Genomic DNA, 22,059 nt, shown 5'->3' with positions numbered 1-22,059 from the left:
AGGAATTAAGCTAAGTTTGTGAAAGACCTCTATGATGAAAACTATAAATCATTTTAAAAGCAAATTGAAGAAGACCTTGGAAAATGGAGAACCTTACCATGTTGCTGGATTGGCAGGATCAACATTATCAAAATGACCATATTACCAAAAGCAATATACAGATTCAACGCAATCCCAATCAAAATCCCAACAACATCCTTCTCAGAAATAACAAAGATGATACAACAGTTCATCTGGAACCACAAAAGACCAAGAATAGCTAAAACTATCCTGAAAAATAGAAATCAAGCTGGAGGAATCACAATTCCAGACCTCAAGACATACTATAGAGCAGTGGTTATCAAAACAGTCTGGTACTGGTACAGAAACAGAGAAGATCAGTGGAACAGAATAAAAACACCAGAAGAGAGCCCACACATGTATAGTCAACTAATCTTTGACAAGAAAACTGAAAACAACCTAGACAAAAAATCTGGTCTATTCAACAAATGCTACTGGGACAATGGATAGCAGCGTGCAGAATAAAGAAGCAAGACTCGCACCTGTCGCATTATACAAAAATCAGCTCTAACTGGCTCAAGGACCTAAATCTACACCCAGAAACCATCAAACTATTAAAGGAAAACATAGGAGACACACTCCAAGATATAGGAACAGGAAAAGACTTCTTAGAAAAGACACCTAAAGCAAAGGCAATCAAAGCCAAAATGAACAAATGGGACATCAAACTAAAAAGCTTCTGTACAGCAAAGCAAACAATTAACAAGGTGAAGAAGCAACCAACAGAACGGGAGAAAATTTTTGCTTACTACACAAATGATAGGGGACTGATATCCAGGGTTTACAAAGAGCTTCAGAAACCCAGGGAAAGCAAAAATTACAACCCTGTAACAAAATGGGCAAAAGAAATGAACAGACAGTTCTCAAAAGAACAGATTCAAATGGCTAAAGACATATGAAAAGATGCTCAGGCTCCCTAGCCATCAGAGAGACACAAATGAAAACCACGTGGAGGTACCACCTAACCCCAGTGAGACTGGCCTACATTCAGAACTCAATTAACAACACCTGCTGGCGTGGATGTGGGGAGAAAGGCACCCTCCTTCACTGCTGGTGGGAAGTGTAGGCTAGTACAACCACTGTGGAAATCAGTATGGAGAGTGCTTGGAAAACTGCAAATAAACCTGCCATATGTTTTGATGTTTTTTTTATTTCAGTTTAGCTCTAATCTCTTTTCTCTAGTTGAATTCATCACGGGCTCATGAATTATACGACGGCATCATTTTTCCCAAGAGACTTCTGTGTTTCCTTTTTGTCACACATGTGTTAGTTACTTAGTGTCGCATTTTTTTTTCATGGTAGTGTAATTTGTTGTTGATGTTGTTGACCTTGTTTCATAGCTTTTCACTTATGATAATATATAGTGATGGAGTACTGGGTCTATCATATACAGACATGGGGGTATAATGGAACATGCATCCCTGCATCAAGACAAAAGATGGATTCCCAATGAAGCTGTTGGACATGTGTAGACAATGGGACGACGTACTGTCTGACATTGTCTGTACCAACAATATCGGGGTATATTTAAATAAGTGACTGATGGGATTATGATTCCTTAGGAAGGACTACACTGTTGTAACAATATGGGAAATATCTGATGGGGGTGGGAGTTTGTGGGGGGGTGGGGCAGAAATCCCAGCCTATACAAAATTGTAAAAATAATAATAAATAAATAAATAAATAAATAAATGAGAAAAAGAATAACCTGACAGTGCCTTAGGGTCTTTAATAATCCATTGGCAATGTTGCTCCTCCATCCACAATTCTGAACATAACCAATAATATAATGAGTACATTTGTCGTGGTTTCCAAGGAACTGATGACTCATCCAAACAAATATTTGTGGAGTGAGGACCAATTAACTGATTTTAACAACAACAACAAGAAAAAAGTTACTACAAAATGAAGCCTCTATCTAAATGCAGAATTCAATGATTGATAACTTCCTTAAGACAGCGTAGTCTTGTTTAAGTCAACTTATTTCTCTCCAGAAAGTTCAATTCTAGAAAAGTTATAAAGCAAATGCATGAATTTGCCAATTATATTTGAAAGATTCCATGTACACATATAGGTCAGGATAGATTTTTAATGTGGAACTAACAATTATATTAGTTTCTGACCAAATATTTCAGCCAATGTGCTGACATAGCTGGTTTGACAGTTCTGATTTAGCTGAACAGTTAGGGAATTTAGATGAAAATGAACATTTATACTCCAGCTTATTTCTCTGATGGTCAATCACAGGAGTGCTGGACTCGAGAAAGGAACATTATTTTTCCTCTTTGAATCCAATACAGAGGATCTTATCTAAGTTTCTCTGAAAGGAAATAATTCACATATACAGGTAGCTCTCAGTGGTCAAAACAGATTTCAAGGGAGGTCAATAGTGTGGCCTGCTAAATATTATGTACAATTTGGATAAGAAATATATATATATTTTTTTTTACTGGAAAGGCAGAATAACAGAGAAGGAAAGACAGAGATCTGCCATGCACTGGTTCACTCTCCCAAATGACTGCAGCAGCCATGATCCGACTATGTTGATTTTAGGAGCCTAGATCTCCATCAGCACTTCCCATGTGGGTGGCAGGAACCAAACACTAAAACTATCCTCTCTGATGCCTGCCCAGGTGCACTAGCAGGGATTTAAATTGGAAGCAGAGTAGCTGGGAGTTGAATTGGTGCTCTCAAACAGGATGCCAGCCTCACAGGTGGCAGCTTAACAGTTTCCCACAATGTCAGACCCAAGAAGTTCTTTCTAAAGAGTGAAATCATAGCTTGAAATAGAATCCAAAAGAAACCTATGAGAAGTGAAGACTAACCGAATACCAGGGATAACTTCCATCAAAGATCTCAGAGAAGTCAGCTAAGGAGACAGCCCAAGCAAGGCAGCCTAGGTGAGTAAGCTCATGTTGGGGGTCTTGCTATGTTTTGAAGAGCTGTGACAATGAGAGAAAATAATGTCGTGGAGTAAGAATGAATAGATGGAGGGACTGGGCAATATTTCAAACTGTCAAAAGTTCTAATTTTACTTCATACTGAGAAAATCACTTTGCAAGTATGATCCAAGTTATTCTATTTTATACTTCAAATGACTTTGCATTGAAGGTCATTATCATTTGAAATGCACATCTGTGAACTGTTGAGGGTCCTTGACCAGGAGAAAATGAATGACAAGTGCGCCACCTTAGTTAAATTCATATTTTAGAAAGGATTGAACCAAACTGAGGGTTCCTCTATATTGTGAATTTGTTTTAGAATTTTGTTGTCTTTCCATTGAGAAATTAACATGAAAGAGACTAACTGTATAGGCTTTGTTGGATTAATTCTTTGAGGAGAATTCTAAACATTTCTAGAAAATGTAATTAAATGATAAGCTTATTTTGGTACAAAAATCTCTGAAATCCAGTCCATATATAATTTTTCATAATGTGCATTTTCTATGGATTTTTCAGTCTCCTAGTAAAAGCCCAGCAACACAAGGTTTCTGTGTACCTGGCAGTCAATATCTGGAGGGCTAGAAACATTCAGATATTGAGTGATGTGTTCAGTACTCTCAGCAGTTAGGTATGACACACAGAGAATATTCCCGGGGTTTTAAAAACAATGTAGCATGTTGAATATATTATTTGTGAATCTCTGCATATATCCATCTTTTCCTTCCTGTTGACTTTTGGTCAACAGGTGCTCAAAGAGAGTCTAGACTAGCTGGAAATGACAAGTCTGTGTGAAGTGGGATTCTGAGGTACATGAACATTCAATTTGGATGGGATGCTGTGAATTAGTATCTTTCCAGATTCTCTTGGTCTTTAGAAAGTCTCAACTTTACCATTTTTTTTATTAGTTAGGGATTTAACACCTTTCTTCCTTTTGACAGCATTTACAATTATAATTTAAAAATGTATTAAAACTAGAACGTATTAAGTTGAAAAAAATGGATAGGAGCTTGGGACTAGATTTCCCCAGCTAGGTGTGAAGGAAGAACTCAGTCAAAAAGGGGGATTAAATTCCCAAGCAATCACAAGAGTGAAAAACTTCTAGGAAGGCCTTTATGCATTCAAATTTACATGCGTGAGCGAGCAGAAGTGGAAAACAGAAATGGCCCAGGACTTCTCCTGTGTTTTGACTGGCCTTGGTAGTACTCCACACACAAAAGTTGCTCTGTCAATGTTTCTGCTGTCCTAGTTACGGTTTTCAGGTCATTGAAGAGATGCCTGAGGCAAAAATTGTTTTATGGAGTTCACAGTGTGGCACCAGAATCTTCTGGAACATAGAGACTTTCAGCCTAAAGTAACAGAAGCAAGCATCAAACACAAAGCAGCCATAACTAATTAGAGGAAGTCTCTACTAATTTATTCAGGGAAAGGAAATAAGTGTATTTATTCCTAATTGGGTGAAAGTAGATGTTTCCCTTCTCTTGGGTTGCAGAGGACATATTTTGTGCATTTCACCCTCAGAAAGAGAAAAAATAAAGTCAACAAATACGATCTATTTATTTGTAAAATCTTTGTGTATCTCTAAACTACAATATATGCATAAACTACCACAAGGTACACATTCTTTACAAAAAGCCTCACAACTACTTTGTGCTCTCAAGAAAATTCTAGGATAGATAAAAATCCAAAGATCAGTGCTTTCATCATTGTAGGGTGGAGTTTTTAAGTATAAAGAATTCATTCTTTCTTCAGTTATCATAACATGTAAATGCAAACTTCTTTATGATAATTTCAAAAGGTTGGGATAAAACTATGTATATATAAATTTATATATAAATTATATACATATAGTTTTGATTAGTCTTTGTAGTGGCCAGAAGTGGGTATATGACTTACCTGAGCACTTGAAAGTGTTGAGATCCATGTCAGTGACAGCTCTGTCTAGAGGGAAGGCCCCACATACACGGATATCAACATTTGTTGGTTCTCCAAAGCAGTGCTGAAGAATTCCTTCAAGTAGGAGTGGTCACGTCGATTTTATCCCTATTCCTTAATATCATGATATGGGAAGGTGCATTTTCTGTTCCTTTGGGCAATGCCCTCTATCATTATCTTATCTCATTCTTGCCTCCCCACCCCGCCCAGCCACTAAGCAAACATAGAGATTAGAGGAGACTTACCTTAATTCCAAAATACTAACGGAGTTCCCCGAGGGAAATATTCTCCTTACAAAATTGAAATCACCAACATACACACTGCCATCAGGACCAGAAGCTAAGGCGACAGGAGCAAACAGTTTGTTGTTGTGGGCTGGGCCATTGCAGTTGGTACAGGCTACACTCCTCTGGTGTCCATTACCCATAATGGTTGATATGACTGGGGGCTGCTGGGAAATGAACATGTTTTCTCCATTTCCTTTATGTATGATTCCTATAACCAAGAAATACGGAAAAAGAGAAAAGAAAGAAAAAGTTAAAAATCAATTGCCATATAATAATTTCAGTAACATTGTAATTTTTCTCTTTGCTCAAAGCAGTAAGGAGCTTTAGCCTGGCAAAAGAGAACCTGTGAAATGCAGAGAGAAACTAGGGGAACTGCATAACTGAAAGAAATGGTAGTATAATGTTTGGCCTTAGTTTGCCCATCTGTAAGGTGGAAGAATACATGCGGCACCTTTACTGATCATTCTAAATGCCTTAATAAAGCCTCTGATGAATCAATTTGGACTCTGAATCACTGGTGGCCATATTTTTCAACTTTAGTTGGCTCTCTCTTGATGCCTAATACACACCTGTCTGCCTTCAAATTACTCTCACTACACAACTTTTTCATGAAAAGAGAGTATCAATTTTAACATCAACCTTAGCAAAACACAATCTTAAAGCCAATTTATTTCAGTGAGAAGCAAAAAATATCGTACTGATAGAATACTTCAAAGACACACAAAAGGGACTTGAATTTTCCACTCTTTGGACCATTTCTAATTATCATCAGTGCAGGAAATATACACACTGATTATGAAAATGCTTCACTGTTTTTCTATTTGGGAACTCTTGTCTTTCTCTACAGATCCTACTCACATCTTTAATGTTGAAACTTTCTCCCATCCAGAGTTCTGACTTCATATGCAATATCCTACCACTCTGCATTATTTCAATGCTCTACAGGTGTTTCAAAATCAAAAGATTAAAGTGGACCTTATTATTTTTTCTGTACACCCCTCTCAAAACCCTCTTTTTTCATGTTCCCTTCTTATTTCATTATTAATATCACCAGTTATAAATCTAGACCTCACCATGTTCTTTTTTTCATCATTTTCTAAACCTAATTATTAGCTCATCATATAGTGAAATGAGTTTCTTATTACTGTAAGTGGACATTTTCTTAGCACAGAATGAATGCTCTTACTGTTTTGTTCAGTTTTTCCTGATTTCATGGCCCTCTGGTCTCCATGTGGACACATCTGCATGTGTACCCATTTCCCAACCATCATCTACATCCCTACCATAGAAATTACTTGAACCTGTGGCTGCAAACCTTTAATAGCTCCATGGCCTCCACAGGATAAGGGGCATATTGTTTATCAGTAAAACACATAACATCAATCAGGATTTGGCCCTCACCTACTTCTTAAGTCTCTTCATCACACTCTCATTTGTATCCTGAGTTGCAGCCATAGCAAACTTTTTATGTTACTTTCACATACTTCTATTCCTCTTTGTTTCTAAAAACATGATTTATTTAAAAGGCAGAGTTATGGATAGAGGGACAGGCACACACACACACACAGAGGGAGGGAGGGACAGGGACAGAGAGAGGGAGAGAGGGGAATGAAGGGGGGAAAGAGAGAGGGAGGGAGGGAGAGGGGAGACAGAGGGAGACACGGAGGGGGAGAGAGAGAATGAAAAGGAGTATCTTTCATACGTCTGCTAGTTCACTTCCCAAACAAGCAGGTCTGGGGTCTGCTAGTTCACTTCCCAAACAAGCAGGTCTGGGTCAGGCAAAAACCGAGTGCATGGCATTCCGTCTGGGTCTCCAACATGGGTGGCAGAGGCTCGAGCACTTGGGCTATCTTCAAAAGAAACCTTTCAAGGTGCATCAGCAAAAAGCTGCATCAGAAATAGAATATCTGAAACTCACAGGGCCTTCAATGGGAGGATGCCCGCATTTCACGTGGCCACTTAATCTGCTATGCTATAATGCAGGCCCCTCCTCTGGTTTTGCTCATGATCCTTGCTGTATCCTGAATTCTCTCCTCATCTCATCTGCTTAGAGAACACTCCCCATTCCAATCTTTGGCTCAACTGTTGCCCATTGCTCCATCGCAGCAGAGTTAGGTACTCCCTCTTGCACGCAGCTTGTTTTCCATGTTTCTTACAACATCACATAGTACGATAAAATTTTCATCACTTCTTTATCTTCCCATTAGAATATGAATGAATGCCTTGAAGTCAGACCCTCTTTTTCCTTTCTGCATTTTAATGCCAATTCCTGTGGCCAAGTCATTGTAAGTGTTCAGTAAATGCAGAAAATGAGCTTTGAGTCTCTTGCAGTTCCCTTGTCCCAATCCCAATGATTTTGCAAACCTGCTGAGCCTGGGCAGAAAATCCAGGGAACAAGTAATGCTGTGCTAAATAGCTCAAGTTAGCCCAGAGTAAGCCAGGGCAGGTAAAAGATCCATGTTGTAAGAAAGCATGCCAATGTGTCAGACTGAAGTAACTGACAAAAAATGAACGCAGTTATCCTATGCAGTCTGATTTTTCCCTTGCCAGGGCCCCTGCTACCTCACCTCCTCCAAACATGTTACTTCGCCTAAACAGTTTCTGAAACATCTTCTTCAGTTTTCTTCCAACTTTTGCTCCTATAGATCTACAGTAGAAACACTATTGCTTACTCAGAAATAAGACTTTTCCTGGCAAAATAAATAAGGAGGCAAAATATGCATTGATTCACATTTGGAGGGGATCTTTCTGAAAACAGAAATTCCATGCACAATATAGTGGCCGGGAGTCAAATGTCAGCATTTTGACTTTTAACTCTGGGGGGGATTCCTGGCTGCTTTTCAACACAGGATTTGAAGGAGCAGCTGGGATTTGTACCTCAACAAATTGGCCTGCTATTCGAGAACTATGAGGCATCTTGAGGATCACTTTTTTCTTGTTATTTTATTAATAACTTTATTAGGCAGTGAAGAAATGTCTTAAGGCTTAGAATAGTTAATTAAGTAAGATTAATGGGGCTGAATTTCATTTCCCACAAAAACATTTAATTGCAGTTTGATCAATATTGCAGTTTAAATGAATTAGGAGGAAGTGAATGCACACCGGAATGACAGTCGCACAACACTGCTGAAAAGAAATCTCCTGATGATTGCCAACTGAATGTCCTTCCTACCAACGAGACTATGATAGGTTCTTTAATAAATGAGGAAACCACTGTTTAGCATGTCAGTATTTCCGCAATGCACCATAGGATATATCATTCAAAAATCCTTCCAATTATTGGCTTGGAAATACCAGATTTGCTATTAACATCTATTTTCACAGGTAGATCTCCATTTTTTATATCAGTATAATGGTATAGTTAACAATTACCCTCAAAATGACATGTTATTACCAGGCTCCTGGCAATTTAAAAACTACAGATGGCTATTCTCAGCCATTCTTCTAAGCCTGCAATTCTAAAACTCCCCTTTTCGATTAGAAAGCCCAGCACTCCATCAAAGAAGAAGAATGATTAAAGGAAATAAAACATAAGGCAATGTACTTTCTGATTACATCTCAACAATTGATGTCTTGCTTTCATGCAAGGTACTAAAGTGCCCGTGTACTGAAATTACCATTCCTGTTTAAAGCTGAAGCAATCAAAACAAAAATGGGCAAGCCCCTTTTGTATTGCCCTGGAAAAATAGATCATTCTGAAGGGTGTTTTTGTTGTTTCAAGAATCTGTTTAACCTTCTATTACATAGAACCAAACCATGCCATCTAGCAACAATGATTTAACACCAATTCTTCTGCAAGAGGTTGCTCTGAAAATATTTTGTTTATGTTCCTGGAAATCTTGATCAATTACTATTGCCTCCATTTTAGTTTGTTCTGCCACACATGCTCATTTTAGAAACGGAATCAAATGATCCTAGGATGACATGGATTATTTATATGAAGGCGCACTCCCTGCTAAAGATTGGGTGTTTTGTTTACAGTCAACAATGAAATCCCACGGAGCAGAACCTACTGTGCATTTTCTTTCCTATGTTTTCCTTTTCTTTTCCAAAAAGCCAAGTCTGTTGTGCAATAAGGTTAGCACACTTTTAAACATACCACTCATATCCTCTCGTTACTTTGCGCAGAATTTCTTTAAAGCTTATGAATAAGTGAAACAAAAATTCCCCTTGGAAGCTAGTGGGTAGTTCTTTATGCTGATTTCAAAGAAAAAGCCATTTTTCAGACTTATGTACAACAAGGGACACAATACATATTTCTTTTACTCCTTGACAGAGAGGATAAAAACACAAACTGGGAGATATGCCAATGTGATCAATGGGAATTTACTTATTTTCCCAGTAAAATCATTTCTCCACAAATTATTGGCCTATCTTGTAAGCCAAGTATGGGAATATTCTTTGTCCATTTCAGATATATGACAATAACTAATTAGTATCCTGGATAGTTGTTTCTAATAATTGTCAACATGCAACCAGCAAGAAACAACAGTAGACCTGTTTGACAAAAAGAAACACTAAACAAAGCCTTCTGTAATAAATGATTCATGCATATGCTCATGTTAAAGAAGTTTTCTTAAAAGGAATATACACTCTGTGTAATCAGTAAAATATGTAAGGATTGTCAAAATTAAAAAATAAATAAATAAATAAATAAATAAATAAGAAGATACATTTGGAAGGAATGATATGAAAAAACACCAGTTCCTATGTTTTTATCTCAATGAAAATAGGGAGTCATATATATATGATATAAAATATTTTGAAATGGTTCTCTCCAAGCAATGGTTAATTGTCAGGTAAATGTGCAAGCGAAATGACAAATGGTCTGAAAACATTGCCTACTGGAAACTACCCACTGGATGATGATTCTGGAGCCGAAAAAAAAACTGAAGACTAGAGTGGCAGCTGACATCCAATCTAATTATAGGTGTCTTTTAACCAGCGAGAGGAAATTGAGGGAAGATAGATTCTTGCTTCTAATCTGCTCTCTGTCTTAGATAAAAAGGTGAGGGGGGATGCGTTAAGAGTTCGGTTTTTTAAAGAGAGAGGAGTGGGAGATTTGGGAAAATGTTGTTCTTGTCCTAATCAGTCCGAAAAGACCATCTGACCTGAGGGGGGAAAGAGCATTGCTTTTGAAATTGGTGTTCCCAGAGCTGCTCCATCACACTCATCACTCTTGTTTCTAAAACTACTTTTGTGGGTGGAATGCAGACTTTAAAAATATCCCAAGAGAGGTGTACATGCCCAAGGTCGAGCTGAAAGGCAGTGGCAGAGTAGCCTTCAGATCTCTTGCCTGGATGAGGACATAGTAAGAGTAAGAGTAAGAGTAAGAGGATATAGGACCAAATGAGATGACAAAATAATTAAATGTTCCTTTTAAAAAAAAACCCTACATTTATAAAGTAAGGTCTTGTTTTTTTTCAGAATAAACTTTTCAGAAATGTAGAAAGAAAAAGTAGATTTAACAGGGCTACAGGTGAGCACAGATCTTTTCAGGGTGATAAAAATATCCTCAAACTGGGTGGTGGTGCTGGCTGCACATATACACATTTATGAAGTCATTGAAGTACATCCTTCAAATGGGTGAAATTCATGACACATTTTATTTCAAAAGCAGCTGCGAACAATTCTCAAAAATAACTCGGTCCCTATTGCCTAAACACTAATTACAGATGAATTATAGGTATAGAAAATGCATTTGTGGAAATCAGGTGGCCTCCAAAGCCAACTTTCTGAACAGCTCTCCTCTGAAGTCTGTGTGAAGTAAATGGTAAGAGGATATAGGACCAGGAGCACATAGCTGGGGGCTGGCTCGATTGAGGTCACTTCCCGCTTTGTGTTTAATGTCAATCACAGGCATTTGAAAGAGACAATCCATATAAGCCAATAAAAGTGAGTGGAAAAGAAACCGCTGCTTAAAATGTCAAACTCTTTCAAATCAAAACAAAAACCTAATAATTTAATAAGTGGCATCTGCCCTTTCGTTTTTGTACTTTTAAAACTGTGACTTTCCTTTTGACAACAGAAAAAAAAAGTTGACATTTTCTATCTGGGCCCGAGTCTTTACTTCTAAAAAATCAACAATTGGAAATGGTATTTGGAATTTTTCTGAAGGAGGGGGAAGGAGGAATAATAGGGACAGAGAACAGTGGACCCATTTATCTCTAGGGTTCCACTCTGGAACTATGGTAGGGAGTCTCATCATGTGCCTGAAGCAAATCTGGTTAGCTCTGCCAGTCAACAATTTTCAGCCTGTGTGACTAGTTGGTATGGCTGATTTGACGGTGATGCCAAATTAAGTTAGGATCACAGGGGTGACAAGGAAATGAATGTCTTAGCTTTGGTCAGATCATAGCCTTACAGAGAAACCTAGCCTTAGCCAGCTGTTACATGAACAGGCACGAGACTGGTTGGATGATAGAATGTAACTGGCTCAATATTTTTCCATCTCTAATTCTGAAAAAATAACCCAAATGACATGTCTGACTTCAGCTTGTTTGGAAAATGCTTTTTTTTAGATGAAAAGGAGTTTGATTCCATGGTACAGATTCAGAGGGATGTGGACGACAACAGCAATGACTGGGAAGGAGGATGCACAAGGAGCCGGAAGAACTTGGATGAAAGGATTCTACCCAGTGGAAGAAAATCAGTTTGTTTAGGCAAAGCATGGGTTCAGAGTCCATCTGTGGTTTTTTTCTCCTGATTTATTTTCTATTTAAATTACAAACTAGCAAGAAGTGACAGCAGGAAAAAAGGTTCAAAATATGAAGAGATTAAAGACAAGCATTTTGATTCTTACCACGCTAACTCAGACAATCAAATTATTGTGCTTCAAAAAAAAAAAAAAAAGAAAGAAAGAAAGAAAAAGAAAACATACTGATGTGTTCATCTCCAAATGGTCCTTTGAGGTAATTTTTCTCCTGCACTTTCCTAATTTTCTACAGTGAATATGTATTTGGCAGCATTAGAGTAACAGTATTAATACAAAGTCTTGAAAAGGGCTTACCACTTTGAGGATTCAAAATGTGATGCTTATTCAATGACCAGCCTCCTAGATTAGAAGCATCCATCTCAAAACCTTGTAAAACGACCGTCCTTTGCTCCCAGAGAATAAAATCGGGGCACATCTCGTATTCATATCCCACAGACACTGCAAAAAAAAAAAAAAAAAAAGAGTTAACAGTACATTAGAAAACTGTAAACATTTAATTAATGCTTATATTGGTTGGTAATTCTGTGGATGTTACATTTGCTATGCAATCCTTATTTGGGTTGAAATTAGATGGCAAACGTGTTCCACTGAACATAGTACAAAATCATACCTAGCATAGCATTGGTCAGCCAACAGTGATCAGTCAGTACCTATTATATACGTTCGTTAATGTGTGCTGTAACTAGGCAGGAGCCACATCTGAAGACTTTGACAGATCCACCGAGATATGTATCAGGAAAAGCTACATGGATTTCACATATTTTTGTGTCAAAATAAACTCACCCTAATTTGTTACAGCAAGTTTGAACAGAATCTAGTTGGAAGAACTATAAAGGATCAGCAGTTTGAAAAGAAGCCCTATTGGAGCAACATGGATCCTGTTACAGATGAAGCAAACAAACAAAAAAAATCAAATTTAGGGTGGAAGTTTAGGCATGGTGAAACCATGGATGCTTTATGAAAAGTTTATGGGAACAATATTCCAAAGCAAGTTAATTTATGAATTGATAATGTAAGAAGAGTCAAGATAACGTGGAAGATGAAACCCATAACAGCAGATCTTCTACCTCAGTTTTATAGGAAATAACTCATCTTACTCATGCCCTAATCAAGGAGGATTGGCAATTAAAGCAAGAAACAATAGCCAATGCCAATTCAGCAGACAAAATCCCAATTAAAATACTGGACCAAACTTTCAACTCAAGAATCTGTGCCCAAACTGTCACACCCAGATCAAGTGCAGGGAAGAGCACAACTTCCAATAGAAAATATCAATAATGCTTCTGATCCGGGTCCCTTTAAAGAATTAGAACTTCACCATGACGATACCCCTGCTCATTCTTCTCATCATCAAGAGTCATTTGGCAAGTTTCATGGTAAGTCATTAGGTAGGCATCAACCTAAGCATTCCTTTGATCCCTTCATACTGATTTCGCTTTCTAATACTAAAAATTCTTCAATGAACACCCATTTTTCTTCAGTTTGTAATGCAAATACGACAGCATTGATATGGTTAAATTCCCCAAATCTCAGTTCTTTGGGATGAAATTAATGACTAGCATCATTGCTTACCAAAGTGTCTTGTACTTGATGGAGTGTATGTTGAGAAATAAAGTTTAATTTTGAATTTTTACCTCTTAATTGAATTTCCCATAAACATTTTGAAACCTCCTTATATGTTTACGGACATTAATCTTTATTTTGGGCTTTTTGTTTGTTGGAGATTGCGCTGTGAAATTGAAGAGAGAAACTTCCTGCTGGATGAGGCTGTGGCAATGTAGGTTCTCTTTTTATCTTTGCAGGAGAAATATAGGGAGGGCTGATTTCTTACCTCTCTAAAGTACAAAACGCAAGCAGGATGCTGGCTTTGTGATACTGGGTCACTTTATACAACAAATGACTTCACATGAAAGGAATCTAAATCGATTTGTCCAGTTAATATTTTTTTCCTGTGCTAACTGGCCTTCACTTTACTGAAAAGACTGAGTTTGCTTTGAGTGCTGCAAGGGTAAATTCTACTTTGTGTACATCAGGTTTTGATTTCTTCCTATAGCTAACCAATGGGACATCTCCCAACATTTGGCTTCAACTCCTATGAAGCACAGATGTTGTGCATTAAACTTGGAACCCTGGTATGCTACTAAAACAGAAAGTGCAGAATGTGGTAACTTGGGTGTCTCTGCTCTACTGAAATATGTATAGCTTAAGTATAACAGGTCCAGGCCATTTTCTCAGTGGGTAAATTTGCTTACCTGTTGGAATCCAAGATTTCTCCTTCTCGAATTCAAAATATTTTCTATCCTTATAGTATTCTAAGCCTGACTATACAGGCTCATTACACTGCATATCCTGAAGCTGACTCTTCACTTTCTGGAAGCTTAAAATAGTCCCTGTTAGTTTGTAATCTGTCATTGCTTTCAAGTATCTGCATTTACCCGACTAGCTGCCCCAGGAGAGCTCAGTCCTTCCTTTGTCATTTGCATATGAGAACTGATAATAGATATTTAAATATTCCAGTAAAAAAGGTCCAAAAATGATAACCTAAGGCAAATCAGTTTTGGTTTGGGGCATTAGGTACAGGGAAATGATGGTAATTTCAGCCAAAATGGTGTGTGTATGAGAGAGAGAGAGAGAGAGAGAGAGACAGAGAGAGAGAGAGAGAGAGAATTGACCGACCATACACAGGTAGGATTATGAAAATGAGATTCTCTAACTTTGTGGGTCGGGTCATTGTGGCCAATTTTAAGTTGCAGGATGGCTTCTTTTTGTCCTTGACTCCCACATAAGCTTTAGATAGGGATCAAACTCATCTTCATGGGTGTGACCAGTGCTTAGAAATGTTCCCTACTTGGTTTAGTGTTCTGCCTTGAAACCTTTTATATTTTTTAACTGGAGGCTCTGTAACTATATTTTCACTTCACTGGGCCTTGCAAAGTATGTAGTTGGTCCTGATGTGGGTGTCCATCCTTCTACTGGCTGGTTATGACTCATGGCATGCAGGGTCATTTAAATATTAATTTGAATAAGCCTACTGTCAAAGGAAAGCAAGAGGAATGGGAGAGACTAATCATAAAATGGAAGTAAGTTTTCAATGAAAATTATTCTGGGATCATTTGTACCAATATTATTATTTACGAAGGCGGGTGGAAATAGAATGCCAGAGGTCAAAGGAATCTCAAAGGTCATGCAGTTCAGGTTGTGCTCATGACATCAATCAATGCTGTCTCTAATTTCCCTCACAGACCCTCTTCTTGCTAATGCTACTCTAATATTAGTGTTGGTTTTAGATCAAGAATCATAAAAGGCATCAAATTTTTCATCTGCCATTAATTAGCTGTGTGGGTAGGAGTTGTATTCCTCAGCAGTAGCAAAGATGGAAGAGGGTAGCTGAAATTCCTGGTTCTAAGAAACTCTTGAGGCAGCAAGAGCTTTATTGTGAATCTGATGAAAGTTAGTGGATATCATTCCTAGAAACAATGCATGTGCACACATACTTTCATATACAATTCTAAGGGGTTCACTGACCCTGTGAAGTCCAAATAAAGACCTCGGATCAAAGACCCTGTACTAGAGAATTCTTTGAATCCTCCTTTCACACTAACACTCCAGATTGCATTTGGTAAATTCAAGTTGAGGATCAGACACAAAAGCCAAATAGAACTCTATATCTCATGCTGGAAAAATCGAGTGGTTAGGCAGCGCAGTAACAGCTAGGTGGGTGTGCAGAATAACACAGTTCCTACTTTTCTTGCCAACATTTACAGGTCTTGATTAATAAATAATCACACCAACAATAATTACAACTTCCCTTAAAGCCATCATCTCCTTCCCCACAGTATGCCTGGCAATTACTGGATCTGCTTTCTGAACATTGTAAGCCTGGTGAGTTCCCCTAGAATCCCTTCTCTGAAAGGTGATTATGCATTTCTACACACAAGTAGTGTGCCCTGGTGACCTCTGATGGTGGTTTGGAGCCTGAATTTTCCCTCTCAGTAACAGTTAAAGATCCTCCCAACTCTACAGCAGGAAACGTTTACATAAAGCATCAATTAAAGTTTCTCAATGCAATGGTAATGAGACACACATCCCCCTTTCACCTCCTCCTATCTGCTCTCAGAATTGCTCTCCAGCCCTCAACAAAAAAGTGCATTGGCTGCAAACCCCACAAACATATTACTTTTTCCTCCCAGTCACAGCAAATAGCAACAAGGCAGCCACTTAATAAGTTTCCTGTAATTTTTATTAGATTTACTTTCTCCCGAGAAGGCAGTATGAGCCAATAAAGTTATAATTTATACTTAAGACTTGTCCAAAATTCCAACTGACTTTAATGAGAGAAGCTGTGTGTTTGGGTGTTTTTGTATGTGGCTCCTTGCTCACAATAATAAGGCAAGATTTTTGCTAACTGCAGCCCACTTTAATATAATCCTGAGACTTGCAACCACCTCCTGAGAAGTTGTACCTCACAGAGTTGAACTGCCTTCCAAATGGATGGGGACAGGCAAATATAGTCTCGTGACCAATCCTAGACTGCCATTCACAAAATGCCTACTCTTTTTCATACAATTTCACGTAGGGAACAAAGGACTATCCTAGGACTGGCTTGAAAATGCTGAGTCTTGACACCAGCTCTGTCCATGCTGAGGCCAATGAGCAGAGCTGAAATAAGCATAGTGGAGCCCTTCCTACCACCTTGTATATTCCTGTCGCCCCTCACATGTGATCATCCACATGGTACATTATAAAGCATGGACTCAGCATCTGGTACATTGGAGTACCAGAGTAAATTAGCAGGAGTATCAGTAATAGGAATGAAAAGTAATATGTATTAATACTTCAGAAGGGCTGTAAAAGGAGATGAGCTGGGCAGCTGGCAGGGAGAGTTAGACTGCGAAGCCTGCACTATGCTTGGCAGGAGCTGGCCTAGTGATCCCAGGCTAGTCTGTGTATATTATAAAGACAATTGAGAGAGAGCCATTCATGTGGAAAATGCTCACCCTGACCCATGAGACTACCTCTGCTGAGACACCTTTACATCCAACTAGACTTTCTGTCTTCCCACGTTCTCTTCCTCACCCCAGTACAGAGATTCTGATGGAATGGTTCCTTAAACAAGAGACACTGACTGTCAGGACAGGCTTGTTACTTTTGCAGCCGGTGCTGTCCTTTGGACACAGGATTGCACCTCTGACTTCACTTCTGGTCAGCTTGCAAATATCACACTGGCTTATAAAGAAGACTGAGTGAAACACTGCAGTTTGCTTCCTCGAAGACATTTGACACAGGAAAAATAACTCTGAATGCTCATTCTACTTATCAGAGCAGCAGCATTTGCATGACATGAGGACCGAAGAAGGTTAAGGGTCACGATGTCCCTGACATCCGCTTTAGTGACTATAATATTTATCTACAAGGGCTGGGAGAGGAGACTGGCATTAAGTAGTCAAGGTAAAGATGTCAGGCAATGAAGCTGATGTGCAAAATAGGACAAAATTACGCAGATGATTTTCAACAGCTTCAGGCTAAGGTTTCAGAATTCACACTGGTTACATTTATTATGAAGGCAATATATAATTAAACGTAGTTGAAGAGTCAGGATTAGAAATTTGTTACCTTCATGAACTCAAGGAACATTTAAAAATCTTTCCGTGGCATTTAAAAGGTAACTAACAGCAAGATGAATACTTGATTCCCCCAAAGAAATCATTAAATAGAACAGTACCCATTTCTTATTCTAAGACACTAGATTGATGCAAACAACAACAACAATAACAACAACAACAACAATAGGAACAAAAGACCTAAAGAACCAAATGAAGGCCTTGGTAACAATGGCCCAAGACTAGAGATAAACTGTTATCCATGGAAAACAAGTGCCTGCTCTCAGAGTTCTATCTTTTCCTATTCTCCAGGGATTTATCACAGGCTAGGATGAAACTTCTCAATCTGACATATTGCCCAACGGCCTAAATGCCTTATCTATTATTCCAAGCTTACTGAGAATGTCAGTATCAGGTAATGAGTTTCTATTAAGCGTCTTTTCAGTACTTACGGGAGGTATTCATACAGTTTCTTCCTTTAATCTCTTAAGATGCTGAATTATACCAACATATCACCTAATGTTAAACCACTTTTTGTGGCCCTAAAACTGATTCTATACAGTTACAATACATTCTATTTTGAATGAGTCACTAGGTTTAGTTTGGAAATACTTAGGTTCTGTGCCCTGTTTATAGAAGAAAGGTTAGGGGTTGGCACTTTGGCATGGCAGGTAAAAGTTCCTGCCTGTGATGCTGACATCTCATATGGGCATCAGTTTGAGTTTCAGCTGTTTTACTTTTTGATTCAGTTTGCTGCTAACACGCTTGAGAGAGAGGATTGTCCAAATGTTTGGGCCCCTGCACTTGGGTGGGAGAAAGCTCCTAGCTTCTGGCTTCAGTCTGGCCCAGCAATTGTCACAACAGCCAATTGGGAAGTGAACCATTGGATAGAAGATTTGTCTTTCCTTCTCTTTCTGTGACTATGCCTTTCAAATAAATTGAATAAATTTATTTTTTAAAAAGGTTAAAAATCATGTTTAAGGGGTGTGGTAGTAGGATGAAAAGACACACAGAAAAAATAAGTAGGAACTAGGAAACCTTTTCATCAAAATATCGTGTACATTGAAATCAAATAGAAGACTGCTGGCTTTGTTTAAGCTCAGCTGCATAAAAATCAACCTGGATGACCTATGTGTCATCAAATGCAGTTATGTACTGGCTCACAGACACATTCGCAAGTGCCTTTATGAACCTAGGCACTGTTCTTGGAAAGGCTCCCCATTGCATTCTACTCTTATAGACAAGGTTAAGGGGTCACACTGCATTTTTATTCTTATTTCTTTTGTTTATTCACTCAGCACACATATGCAAAGTTCAATGGGTGCCTTCTGTTGCCAGGCCCTACATGTCACATGGAATATGGGCAAATGAATAAGACAAAATAGGACATTCTTCCCAGTGGAGTTTACATCCTAGTGACAGGAACAAATAAAAATAAAAACAATCACACACATTGTGATAAATATTATGGAAAAGCTCTGTGTATCATCAAAGAGTATAACAAGGGCATTTACGTTGGACTGGGGAGGCAAGGGGAAGTCTCTCTATGGAGAGTTTACTTTGTGAAACATGGTAGTCTTCACTTAACTACAAGTAATATGTTCCCATGCTCCTAAGTGAATGCCTGAAACTACAGATAGTATGGAACTCTGTATCTGCTATATTTTTCCTACATATTCTACAACATTGTCACATAACACCACAGTAAACCTTTCCTTCCACATTTTACATCTTAGTAGTCATTTTGCATCTCTATTATCGCACTTTGTGGCTGTTATTAAATAAGATAAGGGCTTATTGAATATAAGCCCTATGATACTGTGACAGGATAACAGAGATGGTTATTAAGTGACTAATGGGAAGGTTGTCTATATAGTCTGAGTATACTAGATAAAGTGACTGTTTCACATACCAGTAAGGATGGTGTGGGTTAGCATGAGATTTTATCATCCTGCTTAAAGTAGCATGTAATTTAAAACTTATGGAGTGTTTATTTCTGGAATTTTCTATTTAATCTTTTCAGACCATGGTTGAGCATGCTAACTGAAATAGCAGAAAGCAAAACTGTGGATAAGGAAGGGAGGACTACTGTACAGATGCTCCTGGAATTAGGATAGGGTTACATTCTGATGAACCCATTGTAAGTTGAAAATAGTGTGAGCAGAAAATGCATTTAATAGACCTAATCTCCTGGATATCATAGCAACACAGCACACTGTAGAGTACTGGTTGCTTACCCGCATGATTGCATAGCTGTTTGGGGCTGTAGCTCACTGCTGCTGCCCAGTCTTGTGAGAGAGTAACGTATCACATATTGCTAGCCTGAGAAAAGATCAAATTCAAAATTCCAAGTACAGTTTCTACTGAATGTGTATTGCTTTCACACGATCGTAAAGTTGAAAAGAAATCTAAACTTAAACCATCAAAAGTTGTCGACCATCTGCACAGGGATTGGTATTCTCAGAAGGCAGCAGCATGTATGCACAGCTTTGAAACTCAGTATTTTTAGCTAACTTCAAGAAGTCTGAAGCAGCTAGAGACTCAGTTTCCCTATAGTGCACCCAAAACAAAAACAGTCACCTTCCCTCTCTCTACCTAAAGATGCAAAAGAAAAATGATGATCCCCCAGAACTTAGGAACTTTTCATTGGGGAGGGGGTTTAGGAAATAGATTCACCTTGAACACTGGCTTACTGCCATTTGAAACAATGTGGTGATCAAATGGGATGCAATATTGCAATGGAAAGAAAGGTACTGCTGCTAAATGATTCAGCAGACCCACACCTAGCTGCTTGCTGTGGCAGGCAGGTGATGCTAAGCATTAGGGATACTGTGGATTTATATAGGGCAAGTTAACTTGTCATATGAGAGATGTCATACCCAGAAGAATTATTTACCTTCTGGATTTCTTATCCATGGCTTCCTTAGTAACTACCATAAAACAGTATCACCATACATAATTATTAAATATATTTTTCCCACATATTAAGTAATTTGAAAAGACTAAGCAAAATTCATAATGAGGATATATTTGCTTCAGTTTGATAGGCAAGGTCATAGAAAAGCTCAAGGTCATTTGGCTAGTGAATGGCAGAACCAAAGCTCAAACCCAGTGATTCATGAGCAGAGGCATCAGGTTACTCCACTAGACTACAATTATTAAGAGGAAACCTACAGTTAAATAGTGTTAAATAAATGGCTTCTTATCTGTTATGAATTTAAAGTTCATAAAGTTAAACACTGGATGCTAGGGATAGCCTTCAAGTAGAAGTAGCATATAATCTGGTTAACTGAAAGTAGCATATTATTATCTGGATGTTATTATTAAAACAGCAGCTTTGTTTACCATCTGTTTTTAAGATTTATCTATTTGGCAGAGTGGCAGAGAACGGGAGAGAGAGATAAGTATCTTCTATCTGTTGATTTCATTCCCCAAATGGCTGCAATAGCCTGGTCTGAGTCAATCTGAAGTCAGGAGCCAGGAACCCCAGCTTGGTCTCATATGTAGGAGAAGGAACCTAACCATTTGAGCCATATTTTGCATCTTCTGCTGTCTTCACAAACACATTAGAAGGGAACTGGATCGGAAACAGAATGGTTAGGACTAGAACCAGTCCTATGATATGGCAATGGTGGCATCTCAACGGAAGCGTAATACACTGTGCTACAATGTCAACATCAAAAGCATTTGGTTAGAGTGATAAATTATGTAGACAGTCTTGAAGGGGTCTCTCTGCAATGCCATTTGATGAGTTGGTAAAAGGGAGTGGGAGGCAGGAAAAATTATAAATGCTGATTTAGAGAATAAGTCATACGGTTTGATAAAATTAACTTTTATGTGTCTTGCCTTTCCATTCTACCAATGGCTTTCAAATGTTAATGCTTGAATTATAAACAACAGCAACAACAACAACAACAAAACCAAAAAAAAAAAACCAAAACAATTTGGGAGTGGCACTGTGGAATAAGTGGTAAAGCTACTGTCTCATGTGCTAGTATTCCATATGGGCACTTATTTGAGTCTAGACTTTTCCACTTCAGATTCAGTTTCTAGCAGATGTGCCTGGAAATGCAACAAAAGATGGTCCTAAAGCTTAGGCCCCTGCAATCAAGCTAGAAAATGCTACTGGCTCCAGGCCAGCTCAACTCTGGCAGTTGCACTCATTTAGGCAGTGAGCCAGCAGATGGACGATCACTCTATGTCCCTCCATTCCTCTGTAAATGTTCCTTTTAAATAAATGTTTAAAGAAGAGAAGCACAATTTGTTAACTGTGACCCAGCATACACAAAAGGAGAAGCACACATGCACACACGTGTACATATGATGGAAACAAAACTCTACAAGACAGTATTTTCTGGATACCATTGCATTCTAAGAGTTTCTACTCTACACTGTTCTGTTCACTTTTGTTTATTCCAATCCATTGCATTTTGTTCCATTTTACAAAATGTTCTGGTTGACTCACCAAATGGATCTCATAATGTCCTGATGGGTACGGCCAGTAGTTGAAAAGGGCACGGACC

At 38.4% G+C, this 22,059-nt stretch overlaps 1 protein-coding gene across 3 annotated transcripts in view; it reads right to left on the bottom strand.

Annotated features, from left to right (window-relative positions):
- Positions 1-22,059, bottom strand: part of TENM1 (teneurin transmembrane protein 1) — a 531,802-nt gene that overhangs the window by 109,483 nt on the left and 400,260 nt on the right. For all 3 annotated transcript variants that reach the window (XM_040999695.1, XM_040999696.1, XM_040999697.1), the window contains exons 19-20: positions 12,231-12,374; positions 5,180-5,429 (exon numbers count right to left, since the gene is read on the bottom strand). In XM_040999695.1, coding sequence (XP_040855629.1) covers positions 5,180-5,429; positions 12,231-12,374 — 394 coding nt within the window. The remainder of the gene's footprint in view (positions 1-5,179; positions 5,430-12,230; positions 12,375-22,059) is intronic.

Source organism: Ochotona curzoniae, unplaced genomic scaffold (genome assembly GCF_017591425.1).
Source record: "Ochotona curzoniae isolate NIBS_2020 unplaced genomic scaffold, NIBS_Ocur_1.0 scaffold_1852, whole genome shotgun sequence".
Classification (NCBI taxonomy): Eukaryota; Metazoa; Chordata; class Mammalia; order Lagomorpha; family Ochotonidae; genus Ochotona; species Ochotona curzoniae.
Note: the sequence above shows the minus strand (reverse complement) of the source record. Positions and strands in the feature narration are given on the sequence as shown.